General features: G+C 35.2%; 2 protein-coding genes across 3 annotated transcripts in view; one reads left to right on the forward strand and one right to left on the reverse strand.

The window, feature by feature from the left end:
• The window catches only part of rab6ba (RAB6B, member RAS oncogene family a), an 84,568-nt gene extending 66,794 nt beyond the window's left edge, over positions 1-17,774 (forward strand). The window contains exons 6-8 of the mRNA XM_042725844.1: positions 3,086-3,179; positions 5,547-5,613; positions 15,708-17,774. Of these exons, the coding sequence (XP_042581778.1) occupies positions 3,086-3,179; positions 5,547-5,613; positions 15,708-15,772 (226 nt within the window). The 3' untranslated portion in view covers positions 15,773-17,774. The remainder of the gene's footprint in view (positions 1-3,085; positions 3,180-5,546; positions 5,614-15,707) is intronic.
• Positions 17,775-19,393: 1,619 nt separating this feature from the next.
• LOC109069104 (RING finger protein 222-like) lies at positions 19,394-23,247 on the reverse strand. Of its 2 annotated transcripts, XM_019085789.2 has the most exons (5): positions 22,768-23,247; positions 21,412-21,818; positions 20,233-20,337; positions 20,078-20,112; positions 19,394-19,916 (listed from the first exon to the last, which is right to left on the reverse strand). In XM_019085789.2, exons 2-4 carry the CDS (start codon positions 21,744-21,746, stop codon positions 20,100-20,102), a joined length of 453 nt encoding a protein of 150 aa, XP_018941334.1. In that variant the 5' UTR covers positions 21,747-21,818; positions 22,768-23,247; the 3' UTR covers positions 19,394-19,916; positions 20,078-20,099. The 2 variants fall into 2 exon arrangements, with proteins under 2 accessions (XP_018941334.1, XP_018941333.1); XM_019085788.2 differs by lacking the exon at positions 20,078-20,112 and having other exon boundaries at positions 22,768-23,244.
• Positions 23,248-23,303: the final 56 nt, after the last annotated feature.

A 23,303-nucleotide genomic window follows, 5' to 3' on the forward strand; every position in this document is an offset into this window, starting at 1 on the left:
AATCCCATCTTTCTTTTTGTGACATGAATATCAAAATATTTAGCTTGTGGCTACTGAAGGACTTCAAAAGCACAGTCATCAGCCAGAGACAGACTTCAGGGTCAGCTTTGGAGTCCTTGCTTTGGTTTTCTGAAGTCACTTATTTTATATAGATGTAAAATAAATCAATAAAATCATGGTGTCTCTTATATTTTATCAGTTTTCTGCTGTCACTCTTTGCCTTCCCTGAGGGTTTTGATTGAAAAGTGAAAAGCAGTTTCACACTCTTTAAAGTACAAGAAAAGGGCTCAAAAACATATCTGCACTGTTTGGAGGGACTTTGATCATGAAACAAAACCACGTCAAACCATATCTGATGTTCATATCCATCAAGTTCTTTAATTGCCACAGTAGCTTTGAAAAAAGAAAACTACCTTCATAGTTCTGCCTTGGATGAATAGAGGACTGCATCTACGAAGAGACCATGTTATCTCTGAGACAGAAGTCAGTCAAGGTGGCATATCCTTAATGATCAAACTGCTATAGCTGGTAATATAAGACATGACTGAGTAATGGATAGCATGAACAGTTAGAAGGCATATTGACACTTAATGAGAAAAGAGTTAGAAAATTTGTCATTTGTGTCACATTCAGGAATTTCAGTTGAAGTAATTCCCAATCTTTAGATTAGGGTTCAACAAATATTGGTTGTTATGTGGTTGTTTCTTCAACTATTATCTAAATACTGTATGTAGTCTTGTCCGGTATAGTCTTGTAAAGCAGATATAGTTATTTATTATTCCTAAAGTGGTTCATTTTAAATCCTGTAACAGTTCTTCCAATTTGGAAAAAAGTATGTATTCAGGATTCCGTTTTAAATATGTCTCATTATGACTTTTCTCATTTAACACAATAACGACTTTAAATAATCTTTTGGGGTAATTTCTCAGCCAAATTTGACATGCGATTAATTAAATTAATTAATTTTGTTTAAAGTACCATTTTTGAAAGTATCTTATGCTCACCAAGGCTGCATTTTTATCTTAAATTCAATAAAAACAATACTCCATTCTTCAGTATTTCACGATTCTTTAGAAATCAATCTAATATGCAGATTTGGTGCATCGAATGTGCTGATTTGGTAACATTTGTAACATAATCATATTTACTGAAAAGTTTAATGTATCCAAAAAAGAGGTATTCATTTAAAAAATAAGAAAAAAAATAAATAAAAATAAATCAATCAATCAATCTTACTGCCCTAAACTTTTGAATGGTAGTGTGTGTGTTTGTGTGTGTGTGTTTTTGTTTGTGTGTGTGTGTGCATATATTTATATTATTTTTTAAAGGGGAACAGAAATTTTTAACAGAAATTGAAAGGAAAAGCATAAAGCCTTAAAAAAAAAATACACAGTCAATAAAGTATTTTTTATTACCTAAAAACTAAATTTAGGTACAATTAGATTTTTTTTTTACCAATTAAAATGTAATGTTCAGCGGGGTTATGCAAATGATAAGATATTTTTTAGATTTTTAATTTACAGTACTTAAATTTAATTCTGTTTAGAGTGTGTTTCAATCAAATAATGTAATTTAGTTCAGTATCACAGTAATTATATCAGTGGCAAGTCTTGGGGGTACAACCGGCCCCATTAACAGAGAATGAGCTGTATACTTTGAGAAGCAGCGAGCCAACAATGCAATTCATGAGTTAAGTAAACTCACAAATGCCTCTGAGCTCCTGTCTGTGAAGAGAACAAAAGAGTTCGGGTGGTTACATCACGGCTGTCCCAGCAGACAGAGCTCAGTGGTTTAAATACAGCATGTCCTATTCACGTCCCACTGCTCTGAGATACAGCTAGTGTCCTCTTCAGCCTACTCATTTCTCTCAGCCACCTCCCAAACTCTGTCACATACACACATAAACAAGCTCCATAGTCACAGACATAGATTAATGCCACAAGTGTGTCATACAAATGAGACTTAATTAATGAGCCCTCCCTTTGTGCAATTAATCAGTTTCAACATCAATTAATTAGAGTTTGCAGAGATGAGGGTGGGGAGGCAATGACTGATGCCGTTGTCTCAGTCTCAGTCTCAGCCTTTGCTGTCTGATAATACTTCAGCCATAATCTGTGACCCACTAACCACTTTATCAAAAACCTCATTTCCATTATTGCTGTTTTCATATATCTTGTTGGGCTACTGTCAAGGCTGGGCAGTTTCGTGATAGTGGTCACCATTACTGGCAGAATGATAATTCATGTGTAGTCCTGGTAATTTGGTCTCTCTTTGCCATTATTCTTCATGGAATCCCTCCTGCCAAGACCAGTATTCAGTAGCTGCTCACCAGCATGTGTTGTGTTTTTGATGTTGGTATGCTTGTCTTTCGACCAAGGAGGTCTGGAGAAAGTATTCTTCAGCCCATTGCCATTAATCTAAATGTCTGTTGCTCAGCTGGTGCACAAAATCTGATATAAAATCTGCAATCTTTGCGCTCTTTTCTGGACGCAGTTGTTTTTGAGCCAATTATCTGAGCTGTTAATGCAGCATGCTTAAAATATACCCATTTTGATGCTTTAGAAATGGTTTTTAAAAATATCCCCCCCAAATATTTGTCTCTTTTAAAACATACTATGTTACACTGGTTCTATACCAGGGGCCCGTGGTCTACAAGGGGGACTCAGCAAACATACAAGGGGACCTTGATATATAAAATAAGGTGAATATAATATACAAAAAAGGCAATTTTTTTTTTAAGATTTTATTTATTTGTTTGTTTATTCAGATTTAGGAAAGCAATTGGTGAAACAATGTTTTGTTTTGTTTTGTTTTTTGTTTTGGTTAAAATGGTGTTGTTGCCAGCAGGGGCTAACTGGCACCTGCTAACCAGCAAATCCTTGGTCCCCACTAGGCTTCCTAATTATTTTAACCAGCAGTATCATGCAACAATATTTTTTGTTGGTGATCAGCATGGCTGTGTTGGTCCAGTATCTAGACCATCACTAAACCAGAGTGGAAATCCATGGTTTTTCAGCAGGGGTCATCACGGTTTAATAATATTTTATAAATAAACTTATGAAAAAAATCTTCAACCTTTACACAGGCAAATCACGATTGAGGAAGGCGAGCAGCGGGCCAAGGAGCTGAGTGTGATGTTTATCGAGACCAGTGCCAAGACAGGCTACAATGTCAAACAGGTGAGTTTTACCTCAACACCTCAAATGCAGAGCATTTCTCACACCTACACGCTGTGGCCGCTCTTTCCACTGACAGAGCGGCCACAGCGTGTAGGTGTGAGAAATGCTCTGCATTTGTTCTGATTTCTCTTCTGAGGTGCAGCTGAAAGCATGATTCAGGATGACTAAGCACCAAGGTGGGAGAGATAGAGATATGATGTTATAAAATAATCAAAAAGGTTTAATTTTATGAACTTTCTGATTTCAAAAGGTTTTAAAAGTTTACTGTATTTAAGTAATTTTAGGTGTGTTGACACTATTAATATAAATAAAACTATATGAATACTTTGCATTAATATAAAATGTGCAGTCAGGTTTATTTTACAACTGCTTTGAACACCATCTTCCGATCAGAATTTAGTCAGAATTCCATTTTACAATTACAGTTTGAAACATACACAAAACACATGAGGCTTATAGTATTAAGAAGCTGTATTATTGTGCATTGTTCCATCAGCTGTACTGGACACTAAGCCTTTATTCTTCTCAACCCCATGTATCAGTGTTTCACAGGAGCTTAACACTGACAGTACAAGACAATACTAAAAGACTCTAAATCTCTGATAAAACATATTATTGTCACCAGACGTGGAGATGATTTGTTCCAGTCTCCATTACAAACTGAAATCATTTCCAAGCCTTTACACTGTTGCACATGTATGTGTGTGTGGTTGACTGGAGCATGTGTTTGCTTGCAGACTTGTGTTGTCTGGAGCAGGGAACTGCATTCATCTGAGATTACGATCAATACTGAAATTTTCTTATTTATTTCTCCAATAACAGCAACATTAGTTAAACTGATTACCTCGCAGAGGTAATTGCAAAATAATGACTCAAACATTGACTGAAGAATTACAGGGTGTCAGATCCTTTCCAGGATGAAATTGAACTCTGGTGTAAATAATACAATGCTCAACAAGTTTTGATGATGATGATGATAATAATAATAGAGTCATTTGTTGTATAGCAGTGTGTCATTGCTAATAATATTAAGTTTCATTATAGATGCATAGCAAGAACATTGTTTATTTTCAGTTTTGAAAAAGTCCATACTTTAGTATAGTATAATAAAGTGATTAATTTTCTTCTCAGTCTTAATTTGAAAACAAATGAAGTGGTTCTTTTACACGCAGTGAAGTGTGTTTATGTTTGTGGAGCTACTTAACCATATTTTGAGGACAAATTTGTACCCGTAAGTGAGCTAAAACTAACAATCCTCCCAAAACATTATGTAGGGGACACCATCATTTGTAAAAAAAAAAAAAAAAAAAACGCCATGGGTCTGTCTGTGTTTTCCTTAATTGGAATGGTTTTGAGTTCTTTTGTTTTTGTCCCAGCTAGATTATGGCTTTCTCTGTCTTTCCTGTCAAAAACAATGACCTGAAGGTAGTTAACAAAATGAGCCTTTTTTTCTGACCCTTTCTGCTTAATGGTCCAGTGTGTCCCATTTCCCTGTGGCTCGTCCACTGTGATTGATGGCATGAAATGAGAGGGCTGGTCTTGGCTACATAAGCTAACTGCCCTGTTTGATATGATTGGGAGTGAGTGGGGCTATATATCATTGCAGTATAGCCTCATATAGCTTCTGGGAACAGCCCTTTATAGAGGATGGCTGTAATGGAGGTGTGTGGTGGGCCATTAATTGCTCTGCTAGGAGCGGTATGCTAGTAATGCTCTGCAAGTTTCAGAAGGCAAAGCCAGACTAAGTGCTTTTTGCTGTCCCTTTATCATCTTCTACACAGAGTCTGCTTTAAAGGTCAGCAAGTGTTTTAGTCTGTGACATTTGTGATTCTGAAAAGTAGTAGTTGCATTGGATCTTCATTTCTGTTAGTGTATATAACAGGGCATGTCTGCTTCAGTGCACCAGAGAAAGTCCACTTTGCTCCAAATCGCTTTTTTTTTTTTTTTTAACAGGTTTAAAAATGGTTCAGCTCATATTTGCTGCCAGAAGTCTGCACAGTATGACACACGACCATTCCAAGTATTTTTGACTCTATGTAAAGTAAACCACATAAAGGAAATAACCAAGAAAATATTGAATACTGCTGATATATACTTACATACTCTATTTCAAAGCAAGCAGTGGTCTATTCTATTGGTCAACTCAGCAAATTCATGTGACCAGTTGAACCTGTTACACAATTTATGTGGACATTTTTCCCCCTCATGTCGATACCCAATTCTTTGCCCAATTGCATAATTTCTTCTAAAATGACTTTTAAAATGCATGCAGAGCATATCTCGCTACCCACTGACTTAACAGACAATAGTGTTCTGGTTACTGTCACAGCTGAAGTCTCTAACAGCATTCTCTCTTTTCTCCTGCAGCTGTTTCGACGTGTGGCAGCTGCTCTTCCAGGAATGGAGAGCATGCAGGAGACAAGCAAAGAAGGCAGTATCCTTTCAGTGAGCTCAAAACCAAAACAATTCAACAATTCAGATCCAATGTCTAAATGTAGTGCACTACTGTATGTAATCAGGTTACTCTGCTGCAGTCTACTTTACATTTAATAATATATAAATCAGCAAGAACTGACTGAATTGGAGTTCTCTTACATATGACCTCTAGCACATTGTTTCCCTGTTCTTTTTGTCTTATGTACTCCCACAGCGGCATCAAGTCCTACTTTACTGTTATTTTGTCTCATACAGGATTTTATGTATCATTTTTACCAAAGGGGTCATATCACAATGCTAAAAATAACATTATTTGGTGTAATGCAATGTTTTTACATGGTTAAAGGTTCAAAAAACACATTTTCCATGTACCATACATTATTGTTGTTCCTCTCTGCCCCACCTTTCTGAAACGCGTAAATTTTTGCAAAGCTCATTGTTCTGAAAAGTGTCGTGTGCTCTGATTGGCCAGCTATCCAGTGCATTCTGATTGGCCGAATACCTCAAACGTGTAATGAAATGTTACGCCCCTTACCATATTTGGAAACACACCGCACCTCAATGACATGGCGTCGGCGGCAACAATATTACAGCGGGAATAAAAGTTAAGCCTTCTTTCTTTGTGTATACATTTGGGCGGTGTTATGCAAATCTACCAACACAGTGATGTAGATTTGTGGTGGCGTGTATAAATGAGGTGTTTTAGAAAGGAATGGATAAGTCTTAACTTTAAGAAAGAATATCTCTTTGGGTTTGAGACTTTAATCCTTGTGACTTTACGGATCTTATATATGCACGAACAGCTTGCAACACTCCAAAGAGAAAGGACAACACAAAATCATGTCATATGACCCCTTTAATCTTATTAAAGTCACAAAAGTAGTTGATATAACATGTTTCAAAAAGAGGGCATGCTACACACTATGACGTTTATGTCATAAAAGATTTTTACCTGGGAGTTTTAAGCATTGTAACTGATCAAGGCACCATGAATACAGGCAGAAGTTAAAGTGAAGCTCATCGTATTATGACAACAGCTGCTTCTCGTTCTGGCACAGATGCAGAATCAGTATCATATGCAAATCACAAGCAGGAGTGGCTTTCAACTGGCTTTGCTTCAGGACACAAATTTTCACTGAATATTTCATTGAAGATACCGGCAATAATTTATCATGCAGGACACATTCTGGCACAATCCAAACATTGCATGTGAACCCAAACATTCCCCTAACGTTAATATAGGTTCCTCTTTTGGAACCAATTTCTAACATTCTAGGAATATTCTTTTTAGTTTTTATTTTATTACCAAAAATTAAAATTTCTAGAATGAGGTGGCCAAAAATGAGTTTGTTTCTGTGACCCTATGCCACACGTTTTTCGATCACAACAACCCACTAGCTGAGAATCACTGATATAGACACAATGCAGTGTGCAAGGAGTTGAGGTGCATGTGCGGCAGCATGAGGTTACAGTTCTGTGTTATATTGCAAGAGTTTCTCATCATCCCTCAGGCTTTAGAGCTCTGTCTCATATCAGTCGAGTCGGACTCCAGATACTGACACAGGGTCAGCCTATGTCATAAAACAGTTTACTGACATTCGCTGTGTCACAGACCTTTGTAATTGCTCTATGATGGACAGCCTCTCTGTTCCATTTTACTTTCCTTTTAGATTTGTTGTGACTAATGCAACACTTAAATATTAGGGTCTCAGCAAGATACAGCAGATTGTCATAAGTCATAAGCCTCCATAAGTATCCAACTCTGATTACTGTTTTGTTATCCAGTATCTTGACCAAGCGGCAACCTTCCAGTCTTTCTCGTGAAACCAACACGGATGTGACTAAAACTGCAATTCATCGACTGACCGCTAGAGGCTGGCTCCTAAAGGGAGTTTGTCCCATAGATTCCCCATGTTAAAATGCCACATTTACAGCAGAACAAAATATGGTAACAGCGTGGTACAAAAAGTGGTTTTGGTCTATATAGCTAATTTTGCCCTTCATGACAACTGTGAGGAGGGTGATTTATTTTATAACTCATCCATTTAAATTATATTAAGCCCCTAAAGTTATGCATAATTAAGGGCGTGGCCACTTGAGTAACAGGTGGATTGCCGCTGCTGTCACCACTGTCGAGCTAGGTGGGTGTGGTTTCAGCAACCAGCTCCTGCCTTTTTACCCATTTTTGATTATCCAGGAGCGACATGTGGTGACGCGCTGCCAAGATGGCAACAGCCAGCTCCGCCCACTTTAGGCTTAAAAAAAAACGCAGATGGCTCTTCAGATCCATTAAATGATATTAAAGGATACAATTTTTTTTAATTATTATTATGTTGAAATAACATTAACACTAAGATAAAATAAATGCTTAATTTTTTTCCTCATAGTTATTAGATGTAGTTAACTAATGGTAAGATGAAATCTTATTTAAATTGTTACAGATAATTGTGTAAGATAATATTAATTACAGTTACTAATTTATTTATTATTTTGGAAGTACAAGTGTGCATGCAAGGATATGAGGCCTTTAGAAACCACTCTTTTATTAAATAACCTGCACCATCACCGAGATATTCTAAAATATCTGTTGATAGTGGCTTGTTCTGAGGTAGTTCGCCCCAAAAAATAAACATTTTCTGAAGATTTACTCACCCTCAGGCTATCCTTTAGCAGAACACATTTGGAGAAATTTAGCATTACATCACTTGCGTGGATCTACTGCAGTGAATTTGTGCCATCAGAATGAGAATCCAAACAGCTGATAACATAACAATAATCCACCCCAGTCCATCAGTTTACATCGGTAGCAAACAAATTCATCAAGTTGTTTTCAACTTCAAACTGTTGCTTCCAACTAAAAGTCCTCTATCCATAATATTGATTTCTCCATTCAAAAAGTTGTCCTATCTGAATTAGAGGAGAAATATGCACAGAAAAAGCACCGTTTACAAGCAAAAATAGTCCAAAGGATTTCAAATATGTTGGAGGATTTTGATGTGAGGATGACAGGGGGTGTAACTTTTTCACTGGAGGAAGCATTGTTATGAATTATAGACTGGTATTTTCGCCAGAAGTGACGGTTTGAAGTAAAAATGTCTTTAATGCCTTTAATGGCTTCATATCTTTCCTAAAACAGTGTTTAATTAACATGGTAGGAAAACTGTTTATAGAACAAGAGTAAACAATCAAATAATAATGAAATAATTTAAAATAATAAAAAATATTAAATAAAACTGAACATTTTTTTAATACTAAACTTATAGTACTTCACCACACATAACATGTTGATTGTTAGTAACCATTTTTATCAAAGTAGGATGTGTTTACTAGGTCTTTTACTTTGTATAGTTTTGCATGTAAAATAAGTGCATGCATAGTAATACAACCTGTCCATGTCAACATCTGCATAGTTTGCATCTGCATCTTCTGACTGATTACACCAAAATCCTGTAGCTGGATGGGATGCACAGCCATTGACATTAACGTGTGTTTTCACCTTCCTTTTAAAGTTGAATTGACATTAGAACGTTCCAAAGTACTTAAAGTATGCCATAGTAGTAATTTACAAAGGTGAGGTTTTGGTGGGTATACTTCTCGATTACTCATTCCTGTTATTTCAACCATGAATTTCAAATATTGGCCTTGTTCCACTCTGAGGCTAATTTATTTTCCTCTCATTACATTTTCTGTCACATTCAGTCACTTGTTATTAGTGTTTTAGGAAATCTATTGCTATGGTAACAAGAAACATTTCTCTCTTCATTATCTGTGTGAATATTTTTGCAGCAGAATAGGATACATTTCCAGTCCAGTAAGTTTGAATGACACAAGGTTTGTTTGTTTTTGGGGCCTGTTACAGGTGCAGAGTGTGTATATTGTGTTCTATGCATGTATGTTTGCATGTGTGCAGTCATAATAGCAAAGAGCCATCGAGATATTACGGCACTGAGTATCCATACAGACATGGAGAACAAAATAGAGGCATAAAATTTGGGTCCACTTGTGTGTAGTAGAGGTACTTTAGGTAATTTCATAATAAATACAGTTATGTCTATAAATATAATTGGAGGAGAATGTTACAGCTGGAAATGCAATCTGATCATGTGTCCTGATGCTGGTGAGACAACTTTAAAGCGCAGTATCCAAACCCTTCATTCCCAGTTTGTTGCCTACAGCTATAACTTTGTTTGGAGGCACAATAAAACTAAGTTAAAATTGATCCAGTATAATATGATGTATACCTACACTATATAGAAATAGGCTTACTAGAGTTTTACTAGATTTTTACTAGATCAAAACTTATTAGATTGTTCTTACTAGATCAAAACTTATTAGACTGTACAAGCCGGTCATTAAGCCAGCCACCATAAATTTAAAAAAAAAAAAAAAAAAAAAAACAGCTTGACCATTGACAATTTTACGTTGGTAAGCTTTGCTCCTTGACTTTTAAAGGGCACCTATTATGCAAAATTCACTTTAACATAGTTTGAACATAAATGTGTATTGGCAGTGTGTGTACACAACCACCATAATGATAAAAACCCACCTGTTCCTTTTTTAATCCCCACAAATCATAAGCAGTGTCTCAGAACAAGCCGTTCACAGAATCCCGTCAAATGTGATGTCTCATTCTACAAGCCCCGCCCACAACTGTTGACGGACACTGCCATATTAGCAGAGACCCCGCCCAGAGTGAGCCACACAATACGCCATATTTATCTTCACACTAGAGCATTTAGAAGCAGCATTCTAGTAAGAAATCTCTTCTTATTACAGCTATGGGTGTTATTCAGTCCAGAGCAGTGAGTAATTTTCGGTTTTAATTTTATTCTTTGTGTCATTTTAACAGTGTAGACAGCAGTATAGGTACTGTATATTACAGTGCTGTCACTTAATACACAGATCTAATATAAACATGCAATTTCTTTCCCAGCTGTTTACCTTCACAGACATAACTGAGTGTGTTTTTGTAACTTGTGTGTGTATTTGACAGTTTAAGCACAATAAGACATGAAAGCCAACTTAGTTTAGTAATGGCATGCTGTCTGACAGGCGCTTTTTGTGCATGTGCTTCAGATGTGTGTGCTCTGAAAACCGTATATCAGAATTTTATAAACTAATATGGCTTTAAACTGCATGATTTCAGCATGATAATCTAAACCAAACATGTTTTTGGCAGAGTATCTGAGGTATCAGCTAGTAAAGGGGCGTTCTTGAATGATTTGTTCATTCTGAACAAATCTTTAATGTGACTTGGGAAGAACGAGTCGTCTCGGGGAGTGATTCGTTCAGTCACGCATGCGCAATATTCTATAAGTTCTGTACTGGAATTAGTCTAGTAGTTCACCTGTTTCAGTCAATGCAATCTGAGCCGGAAAGAGAATTGATTAGTTCATGTCTCGAGTCTTTGGGTTTTTTGAGTCGTTCATTCATCACGTGACAGACCCATAAGCTTTAACCTATGCAGTCTGAGTCAGAAAGAGACATAATAATAATAATAACCAACTCTTCATTACCTTTGTTACAACATTCAGTGTATGGAAAATAACCATCATGACAGAACTTCACACGTTTATAAACTGTTAGAAGTAAAAAGCTACTATTTGAGATCAGAAACGCAGTAACTGTAAGAGTAAATAATTATAATTATAATAATGATGATGATGATGATGATAAATATGCACCCTTTTGTAAGGAAGCTTGTAAATTAATATCTCTATCCAATGCTGTCACGTCACGTGACAAAAGAACGAACGATAGGTTAAAGCCTTTTATACAGTCTATGGTTAAAGCTTATGGAGCTGTCACGTGATGAAGGAACGACTCAAATCCGAGGACTCAATAGATGAACTAATCAATTCTCTTTCCGGCTCAGACTGCATAGGTTAAAGCTTATGGGGCTGTTACGTGATGAAAGAACGACTCGAACCTGAAGACTTAGATAAGATAAGAGGTGAGCTAATCATAGACTGAAGACCCAAGTAAATAATGAATTAATCTTTTCTGTTTCTTATAGCATTATAGTTTTGTATTGTTTGTAGTGTGATCAACGTTTGCGTAAGTACTAGTAGACATGTTAGGGAAGTAACACGTAACATTTTAATTATATTTTGATAAAATGAACGAAATACCTCGAGAAAAGATTTGTTCATTTTGCTGAACGAGACTCAAAGGTCCGAGTCGGTAAAATGATCCGAACTTCCCATCACCAGTGTTGGGAAGGCTACTTTGGAAATGTAATAGGTTACAGATTACAAGTTACCCTATTTAAAATGTAATAGTAGTGTAACTTTTTCAATTACTTTATTAAAGTAATGTAACTGATTACTTTTGATTACTTTTTGATTACTTTTCTAAATTTCTAATGAATGTTTATTTGCAACTGTTAATCATTTTCAAACATTTACACCATGCAGGGTTAATCTTACAATAGTGCTCAACACTGTCAGACTTTCAAAATCCTTCACCACTTGAATTAAGATGATTAAATTTGAAAACATCCACCACAAAATCAGACTTTAGTACCGCCTTTTACTTTGAGATCGATCTGAAGTTCAATGCAGATTTAAAATCATAAGAAATTGTTTACTGATACTTTTTTTGAAACCAAATCTTTGCATAACTACAGGACACTACATCTAACAATGGTTTTGAAAAAAAAAATAAAAAATTAAAAAATAATAATAAATAAAAGCATATACATCAGCTGAAATACAGTTATCTAATAAGCATACGTCCTATTCTGTGTACTAAACTCCTGAAACGTTGGTGACATTTTTTTTGGCAAATGGATTACCATTTGTATTTATTTTTAATTAAATTAATTTGTAAATTAATTTTTAATTTGTGGTTACCATGGTTTAACAATAGTAACCATTGTCTTTGGATTTAAAGTAAAATCATTGTTAATTTTTATAAGGGTTGTGTTGTTGTCTGCCCTGGCTCCCCCTAAACCTATTATAAAATGATTATTTTCAGCTAAATTACTACTGTAACATTACAATAGATGATGTCCTTTATACAGTATTTTGAGTGATGGTGAGCAATAGGCTGCTGCTGCTTAACTAAGTAAACAAAGACTAAACTACAATAGCATATTTACAAATGAAACTGACCTGCACTTGAAACCCTGAACAGTAGTTTTGCTTCTCTGCTCCACCTGTGCGCTTCCACAGTTCACTCCATTCTCTCTCTCGCATTGATTACTGATCCAAACCGTCTGGCAGAGCACACGCAAGACGAAGCATTGCCAGTCATGACTAACAAATTCATGATTTATTCGAGATTTAATTATCGAATGGCATTTGGAAATAATCGCTTTAGTACATTCGGCATGCAATTATACAATAATATTATATTATAACGTATTGTAATGTAACCCCCTTTGTAATCGTTAACATTTTCCTAAGTAACTGTAATTTAATTACACATTTTGTCTTAGTAACTGTAACTGATTACAGTTACATTTATTTTGCCATTAAATTACGTAACGCCGTTACATGTAAGTAGTCCCCAACACTGCCCATCACTAGTATCAGCTGTAAAAGCACTGCCTAGAAAAGGGGGCTGGAAGCAGCAGCTCATTTGCATTTAAAGATACATTTGTTTTTGCTTCCACTCAAAATAGGGATTTTCAAAATGATATAATAAATGATCTGTGGGGTATTTTGAGCTGAAACTTCTCTGGGGACATCTGAGACTTATAATATATCTTGTAAAAAGGGGCATAATAATTAATTAACACACTTTCCTGCATTCAGTTTAGTCAGTTAAAGCTACTGATTGTTTAGGAGCACTTCTGCTTTTGAGTTACAAACTTCACAACTGATGTTGAAAATTTTTAAAGCAAACTAAAGGTTTAGTTCATTGTACTTGGGTCTTGTACGTCAAGCAGATACACACAGGTTAAGCTTTTTAGGGGTGGCAAAGTTTTGCTTGCATGGACTTGCAACACAGAGGTAGAAATATCAAAGGTTTCATTAAAAAATTTTAATTTGTATTTCGAAGATTAATTAATTATTATGGGATTGGAATGACATGACGTCTTCAGAACACAATTTAAGATATTTTGGATGAAAACCGGGAGTCTTGTGACTGTCCCATTGACTGCCAAGTAACTTACACTGTTCAGATCCAGAAAACTATGAAAGACATCGTCAGAATAGTCCATCTGCCATCAGTGGTTCAACCTTAACGTTATGAAACGACGAGGATACTTTTTGTACGCAAAGAAAACAAAAATAACGACTTTATTCAAAAATTTGTCTCCTCTGTGTCTCTCCAAATAACTGTAGCACCATTTTGGAAAATATTCGCTGAATGCAAACTGCGTATGCTATTCTGTGTCAGCCGCCCTGCATGAATGCGCTGTTTTCATTTGAATCAAAGCATAAATACACGTAGAAAACGTATCCTTGTGTCGCGGCTGACACAGAATAGCATTCGCAGTTTGCATTCAGCGAATATTCTCCAAAATGGTGCTAGAGGAGACACAGAGGAGACGAATTGTTGAATAAAGTCAATATTTTTGTCTTCTTTGCGTACAAAAAGTATTCCCGTTGCTGCATAACGTTACAGTTGAACCACTGATGGCAGATGGACTATTCTGAGGATGTTTTTCGTACTTTTCTGGACCTTAGCCTCCCGGTTTTCATCCGAAATATCTTAAATTGTGTTCGGAAGATGAAAAAAGGTTTTATGGGTTTGGAACGACATGGGGAAAGTGATTTAATGACAAAATTTTCATTTTGGGGTGGAGTATCCCTTTAATATTAATAAAGTGATGTGACTTTTTATCGTAGGCTACTGGCTAAAACATTTTGGGGTGTTTGTTAATTCTATAAGTAAGGAAACCTACTATGGAGAAAGTCTTGACTATTGAATATGCATATGCTACCTGCTCTCAGGAGGTTACAGAGCAACGTCTGTGTGACCCAATTAATATTCATATAGTATACCTTAATTGCACTTTGGGGAAATGAAACAGTAGAACCCAGTGTAAACAGCGAGCATTTAACGCATTTTAAACACATTGTGTCGGGAAGACTCTATTCTCTGACAGAAACAGAACATATATATCTTGTGGAACGTTCAGCTCAAGATCTAACGTTATCCTCACTGTGTTTAAAGCTCTGATTTGGTTTTATATTATAAAAGTATATGAATGAGGCATAATGCAGCAGATTTAATCAAATTAATTAAACAAATCGTTTTATGCGGACGCCATTAACCAAACGACACACGCACACATCAGACCACTCACCACTTCGCCATTTGTTCATGAATGCAAACATGAGCATTCGTGAACATTACATTTCTGAGAGTCAGCGTAACAGGAGCAGCTGGTATGACTAAACAAGTATTAAAGCCCCACTAAACCCACATACCTCTCAGGAACACCAATTAACATTCCTTTGAAATTCGTTTGGAAAGACACTTCACAAGAAATCCTACAAGCGTTTGTTTTTTTTTGCATTTCGGATGATGACCACTAGATGGCACGCGTTCCCTTTGCTGGCAGACGTTCCACACAATAAATAAAACGAATAAGTGTGTGTGTGTGTGTGTGTGTGTGTGTGTGTGTGTGTGTGTGTGTGTATATATATATATATATATATATATATATATATTATATATATATATATATATATATATATATAAGTGCTATCAAAATATTCAGCTCTTATCTGCTAATATGCCAAAACACTGTTTTCTGTGTTATGTTATGCTGTGTATAAAGCCTTCTGTAGATATAAAGGTGCCAAATATAGTAAATACAGAAGCATTTATGGTACAGGGGAGGTCAGTACTTCTCAGGTTCCTGCTCATTACATCTTTATATTCGTTTTTACAAATGATCATAAAATTAAATTTTAAATATAAATCTTAATTTAAAATAAAGCATTACAGATCACAAGTCTTAACTATAGCCAGTGTCCCACAAAAAAAAAAAAAAAAAAAAAAAACCTTTAACATTATCTCCTTTGCTTATAGTTGTTGTTTTTTTTCTTCTTCACATTTTATGTTCACATTCATTGTCTGATGTAAATTCTTGATGTACTTAAGTTTTTATTCCTTAACAGCAATCTCCAGTGATTGACATTAAATTGGACAAACCACAGGAGCCTCCATCTACTGAGGGCGGATGTTCCTGTTAATAACTCACATCTGATTTACAGCATCATCTACACCACATGCTTGTTGTGTTGCTTCCTCTTGGTTAGCCTCCAGTTGTGTTTTCAGATTGGATATTTGGCCTTCCCATCTGACTTTAGTAACTGGTTGGAATCAGTGTTACATCAATTTCAACTGTAAAATAGTATACTTTAGTAACAAAATTGCCAAAAATCCTAAAAATTCGAAAAGTAAAGGGCAAAAATCAACAAAAATGTAGACTATGTCCAACATATATACTTTTTGAAAATGTAGAGAGGTAGATTTTTTCTTTGTTTTGTATTTTTGTATACAAGGATGAGCACTAAAACAGATGCAGACAATAAATTCTATAATTTTGCCATAAAAAGCAGGATTTCGGAAGAAAGATGGAAATTCAAATAAATAATAACCCACAGAATACAGGAAACATGCATGTTAAAAGTATCATCTCAATCCTGCTGTCTACTGTGCACAAGATTATGTGAATCTCAATGCATTTCATGAAATCAACTTATTTTAGCCTTTTTTCTTGCTGTGACAAAACTTGAAATTTTAAGTTTCAGGCCAAGTGAGTTTGTGTAAATGTGTCATTTCAGATCCCTTAAAACCTTTCCAAATTATGTGTGAATGTTTTTTTTTTTTTTTTTTTTGTCTATGTACAGTTTGTGTCTTAATTACACAGTTTATTGAATGTTTACAGCATATTTTTTCTTTAGAATTTCCTGTTCGAAATGAAAGCAAACAGCTTGTGCAAACAACCGGATATCAAGAAAGGATTCTCTTTCTTTGGTGGAATGTTTCTTATTCTTTAACTAAATTAGGGCATTTAGTGTATTGCAGATAGTCAGAAGACTATGAACATGACAGGAGCAAATCATGCATCTAAACTTGGCTATTCATTTTTAATCGTTTAGAATAATTCATTTGCACGCTAGCAGTTTCCACACTGATTCATCAAACAGCCCAGTCCTATTGTAAATATGTCAGCTGTCGTTTTCAAAAAGGCTTTAATATCAGAAATGCAAAGATGGGACATTCCTTTAAAAAAATAACTGTAGTTCACTTTTAAGAATTAGCATTATGCAGCATTATAGTGTTTGCCTTGTGTAGGAACCCACTCATGTCTACAGCTGCTCTTTGGGCCAGTAAATTGTAGTGAACTGACCAGGGGGACACAGATTGTGTAGTATATCAATTTATTTGAAACGTATTTCATGTGAATCCTTAATGCACTTTTTCAAGAAAGGAAGATGTAAATGTTTCAAAATTGCTGTCAAACGTCTGTCCTTGAAACCACTTTAGAGTTCAAACTGTAGCGTACATCTCTGTACAGATAAACTATTTGTAAAGTTGCTTCACATAACGCCAGATACAAGTCATGACTAGCTATTTGTGACGTCAAGGAATTGTGAGTAGGAACACATGACATCAGCAACCTGAATCCAAGCAAAATGTTGAAATGCCACATTTTTCCTTCTAAATCCAGCAGCATTTAGTTGGAATGGAAGGTAAACTCCACTGAATTGTTTGACACATCCAGCACAGTAAAACACATTTGCTTTCTGTTTTTGGATAGTTTGGAATCTTAAAGGGAAAATGAGATTTGTCTGTGCCAATGCTTTCTCACATCACAGAGAGCTTCGGAAAGATGTCACTTAACGGAAGATGGATGGGGGTATTTATTGGTTTTGTTTACATTTCATTTTCTGAAAAGAGGTTCTCATTTGAATTTAATGGGGTGCAGATGTATGAAATCATATCATCAGTGTACCTGTACTACCGGAAGTCATTGTGATTGACACAACGCTACATCAGCCTTGGGTGAATGTCTGTGCGTGAGTTATGCTTTTAAGAGTGCAGCCATTCCCTGTGTATATGTTTTAGCTCAGTGGAGCCAGCCTGATTGATTCAGAGCTAGCTTTACCATTCACACTGTATAGACATCTAGCATGTTGGTCCAAATCAGTAAAATCAATAAAAGTGTCTTATTACCAAAAAAAAAATTTGACTATTCTTATTTTATTTTTTTAATTCTTTTCTACTTAATATACTGAATATGGTCAACGCTTGGAATAAGAATGGACATTTTATATATATAAAAAAAACTCACCAACAAACATTTATATATATATATATAGGCATGTATGCATGTATACACACACACACACACACACACACACACACAGTGATATACTGTATGTATATACATATATACACAAAAATGTTTTATTATCTTAAGTGTTTTCATAGTAATCTCTCTTGCCTCTGTAATGTAAACATAATATCCATTCAGGACACTAGCTTTTATTAGGTTGTCTTCTCAAGAATAGTAAACCTCAGGAAAAAGCCTTGAGTTATAACTGTCCAATTAAGCTGTAAAATTTTACACGTGAGCCCTTGCAGGACTCATCAAAACAAGTCAAAGCTTAATCCAGTTTATCTCAAACCAGGTTTGCATAGGTGTAGGTGAAACTAGTTCACACTCTTTAGTGAAACTGTGAGAACATTATCTGCTTGACTTCTGATCAGCTGTTAGTGAGAGTTATAAATCAGCAGTTATCTGTTTGACCTATGTTATGTAAATGAGGAGCCTGTAAAGCAGCAGCACAGATACAAACTGGTGAATTGCTCATGGATAGGCATTTTATAGCACATGGAGATTTCTGCAGTAGAATATGATAACAGTTTAATGATTGTTTTACATCTTTGTTTTGGCTGAGCTATCTGCACGTGAAGCCTTCTGAGGAAAAATAAAAATAGGCCTACAGTATATTATTCTTTCACTTTACAGGAATTCACGTGAAGAATTCCTTTGAAATGTTTTGACATTTTTTCCAGTTTATTTCTGTATCCTTTATTACAGTTCTATATTGCTTGAGTTTAGCAAATGACTATTTCTGTGCAAGATAATAGATTTTCTCAGAAAATGGCACATGCAGGTGTGTTTATAAAGATACTGTATTTGCTAATTGTAATATGAGAAACTTTGGTAAATCGAAATAGTCAAAACTCTTTCAGAAATTCTACATAAAAGATGACAGGTGTTTAATGAAAAGCTTATATAATCCATTCCATTCTTTGTTTTTGGTCTATTGTAGACTCACTACAGGGAATATCTCCATATGATAACAATATGGAATATACTTATGTATTTTGTATGTAATCAATCCGTTTATCAATCTAGTTGAAGATTTAAGCTGTTTTATTTAAATCGCTCAATCATCATCAACTCACTGAATGCACATTAAATGGCCTTTAAAAAAATATTTTTAAAAACTGCTTTGTAAAATGAACCCAACAAGTGAAATTAAAGGATTTTTATTTTGTATTGTATATATAAAGTTAATTGAATTTAATTTCATATCATAATTTTTCATTTGCCTTTTCAAAGGCTAGTAAAAGTCATGGTATTTCATTTATTTTATTCCCTACTTTTTATTCTTTGAAAACAACATTTTCTTTATAATGACATTTATCTCACAAATGTGTCTTTATTTTAAAAAACGAGACAGAGGTCCCTCAGAGGGGGAAGACTTGGTATTCAAAAGTTTGAAGCAACCTGTTCTAGATAGCCATGTAAAACAGGATGTCAACATGTGCTGTTTAAAAAGAAACCAGCAACATTTAGCAATCAGAATTTTTTTATTTACAAGCATTTATAAATTATATAAATAACAAAGCTCATAATAACTTAAAAGAGTCCATTTGAGACATGGAGGTGATGTTTCACGGGGATGATGCCATCTGTTTAGAAAGACTTGTTTCGCATCTGGGACCCTCTCTCTCTCTCGGGACAGCTGAAACAAATCCGGCCTCAGCAGCTGGGATGGATTAAGGGTGGAATACCTAATGAGAAGTTCCCCTCAGACGGAGGAGCGGGATTCAGACTTGTGGCTATTCAAATGGATATGCAGTCGCAGAAGCACATGGAGGGGATTGGGTTTGTTTAAACAACCTTGTCCATGACGACTGTAGCTCCTGCTCTTTCAATATGCCCGGCGTAATTAGTACATGGCATACACTTTTAATGACAGCAGCAAAACATACGGAAAGTCTATTGTTTCTATTGTTAATCCTTTGTTTATGGTCCGTTCCACTTTTCAAAAAATCTCTTCTGATGAAAGTCTTCGCCATGACATCGTTTGTCTGTTGAGAGACAAAGGTAAAAGTGAGTGAAACTGAAAAGTTTGATCACAATAATGTTAAAATATTTGTGTACATGATAGTATTATGATCCCTGACTATTTCTTTTTATGTCATTAAAGTGACAGTTCACCCCAAAAATGAAATTTCAGTCATTTACTTACCTATATTTTGTTACATTTTGTTTCAGCTGAGCAACCTGAGGGTAAATAAATGACAGAATTTTCATTTTGGGGGAACTATCTTTTTGATCTTTTAAACTGAATATAAAATGCCATTTTGAACTGCTGTTAATCATTGCAGTAGGATGAAAACTCACACATTGTGGGTGGGAACAATCCTCTCTTCAGGATGCCTGGACAAATGCATTCTCTTAAGGAAAGTTGGGAGTCGGAATTTGGGTCTGTAGTGTTTTGGCACTTGACTAAAACCAGAGACAAGAGGAAGTTAGGTATGAATGGGAACACAAATGCATTCAATAAGCTACTACAGTAGCTTATTTTCTAGCTACTGCTACAGACACTCTGAGGTTTCTCTTTAAGTATAAAATGTGATCAGGGATTCAAGACTGAATGCTCTACTAACAAAATAACAACGGGTGTACATTTTCTGCTAGTATTCTGGCTACTTATTAACTGAATCAGGTGATACAGAGGTTGCTGATTTAAAAGGCTCACTTGACTCTGTAAATTAATTTTAGCATCTGGTTGCATGTTACATATTAGTCACCAGTCACGGAAGTACTTGGGTCAATGAAAAATAACAATGTGAGGACAATAAAAAACATTTGATGAATCTAGTTTAAAACAACTGTACCAAGTGTGCCATTTTCAACTCAAGTTTACATGTAGTGGTGTAACCATGTTAAAAAGGAGAAATGTATTTTTCTTGAATAGATGTGAATGCAACCATGTTATTATGAAAATAAAAAAAAAAATAGAACATTGTTCAAGGAGCAAACATTTGTACAAATATCATTACGTTTCTGGGCAGTCGCACCACATGACATTTTAGACATTGAACTAACCTTGCCATGTCATAAAATGGTCAAATTATTATTATTATTATTATTTTTTCACAGTCATAAGGGTATGCAAGGGTCTTTTCTGTTATACCATTATATTTATATTATTATTATTATTATTTATTTCTTTTTTTCAAAAAGTTTGCACCACATGACTTTAATTTGATGTACAAAAATGTTTTAAATTACAATAATACAATTTTAATAAAACTGCTTCACTTCTTTTTTCCCTATATGAATTATATGCCAAACTACTTAATAATATTTTCTTTTTAATTAGTTCATTCTTGTAATAAGCCTTTTTTTAATTATATCATCAGGACAGGCATTTTTTTTTATTATTAATTTTTTTTATTTCCCTCAAAAATATCAATTGAATTAATAAATCAAAAACACTTCTCAAAGAAGAAGCCATTATATGTTTGAATTATATTTTAAATGTATTTTTGAATAAAATTAAAGTGACCCACTCACCATTCAGCCTGTGATGAGGGCAGCACCTGCATATTAGTGTTTTTCCCCTCTTTCTCCTTTTCCTGCACGTTCTCGTCCTCTTGCTCGTCACAAATGTTGTCCCACAGTTGGCTATTGACAAAAAGAGCCTGCTGCAAGCTGAGCCCACGGTCCACACAGGTCACCTGGCGACAGAAGGGACAGCGAATGGTGCGCAGGCTGCTGTCATACACCCCCATTGCCTCCAGACAGGGGGTGCAGAATGTGTGGTTGCAGTGGAGAGTTCTGGGAACGCGGTCGATGCGGGAGTAATGCAGGTAACAGACCCCGCATTCCTGATCCTCGAACAGCACCATGGCTGAAAACTGGAACCGATGTTTGATCTGATATTGCTGTAGTTTTGTCTTCTGAAAACTGTTTAGCGTAATCTGCAAAAACAAGAAGAAAATATACAACTTTTAAACTTACTCCGTTCAATGTTTGTTCATTTTTTTAATGCTTTTTAATTAGAAAGCAGACTGACATGATGACAGAACTTTCAGATTTGTGTGAACTATTCCTTTAAGCACAGAAAAGCACACAAAAATCTTGAAGCAGATGGCAAAGCCCCCACAGACCTTTCATCCTTATAGTACTCTACTCTAATGCTGCAGACCACCTGTTAGTCCAGAATATAATATTAATTTAATTTGACCTCTGAGTGTTGACCTCTGACCCCTTTCTGAGTGCTAATGCTGCCAAAACAATACTACAAAGAATGACAAGATCTCCGGTTTCTGCAACCATGAGAACATATACAAATTCAGAACATAAACAAATATGTTTAGTTGGTTTTGTTGTCTTGTTAGCGATGGTCAGGTAAAAGATTATAAGAGAACATCCTTAGTTAAACTGTAACGTGACTTGTGTCAACAAACCATTTAAACAGTGTGTTCTATCTTTATCATAATAAACAGCATACTGCAAAAACCATTTAATTCATTTTTTCCCCAGTGAAAGCATTAACATAACACCATTAAACAAAATAGAAGTACATAAAAAGCAACACTGCATAAAATATATTGTTTTCAGAGAATACAGTCTGAATTAAGCTCATTTTTAATATTAAAGCTCACTAAACTTTTGATAAGAATGAAATAAACTCAAGGTTTATAGAATAATTTTCAACATTTTTCAAATTATGTCAATATCTTATGCAGTGTTGTTTCTAAAGTAAATTTGATCTTGTTTTAATTACGTTTGGATACCTTACTGGACAACGCCAAAGTATTTATTAAGCGTGTAACTTGAGTATTAAAAACAGTTTAATGAAACACAAACAAAAATGAATGTAAATCAGATTCAGTTTAAATGAAAGAAATCAAGAAATATACTTACAGAAGAATAACTTGTGATCCAGTTCTCTGTATGGACTGCTACAGATCTTTGTCAGGAGATGAACTCTGATTGAGAATTATGGGATGTGAATGAGAGGAAACTGGCTCTGCTGTCAGTGTGAATAACCGCCTGGTGTTTTAAAGTGGCTGTGGAGTCGAGGGGGAGGTGATACGTGTCTTTCTCCTCCCCCATAGCCAGACAAAACAAAGCTGACTAGTTATTCAGAAATCAGTGTATCTCATGTCATTCCTGAGAATCATTACATCTCCTGAGTTCAGAAATTCCATGTTTAAAGGAAATGCCAAGGAAAAACTTGCTATGACAATAGGAAAAAAATTCTGGAGCACATAATGAAACGCAATCAATAAAATTAGATAATGTAATAATTATAATATCTTTAAAATGTGACCCTGGATCACAGTATGGTCATAAGTAGTATGGTTATGTTTGTAGAAATAGCCAACAATATGTATGGGTCAAAATTATAGATTTTTCTTTTATGCCAAACATCATTAATATTAAGTAAAGATCATGTT

Source organism: Cyprinus carpio, chromosome B6 (genome assembly GCF_018340385.1).
Source record: "Cyprinus carpio isolate SPL01 chromosome B6, ASM1834038v1, whole genome shotgun sequence".
Lineage (NCBI taxonomy): Eukaryota > Metazoa > Chordata > Actinopteri > Cypriniformes > Cyprinidae > Cyprinus > Cyprinus carpio.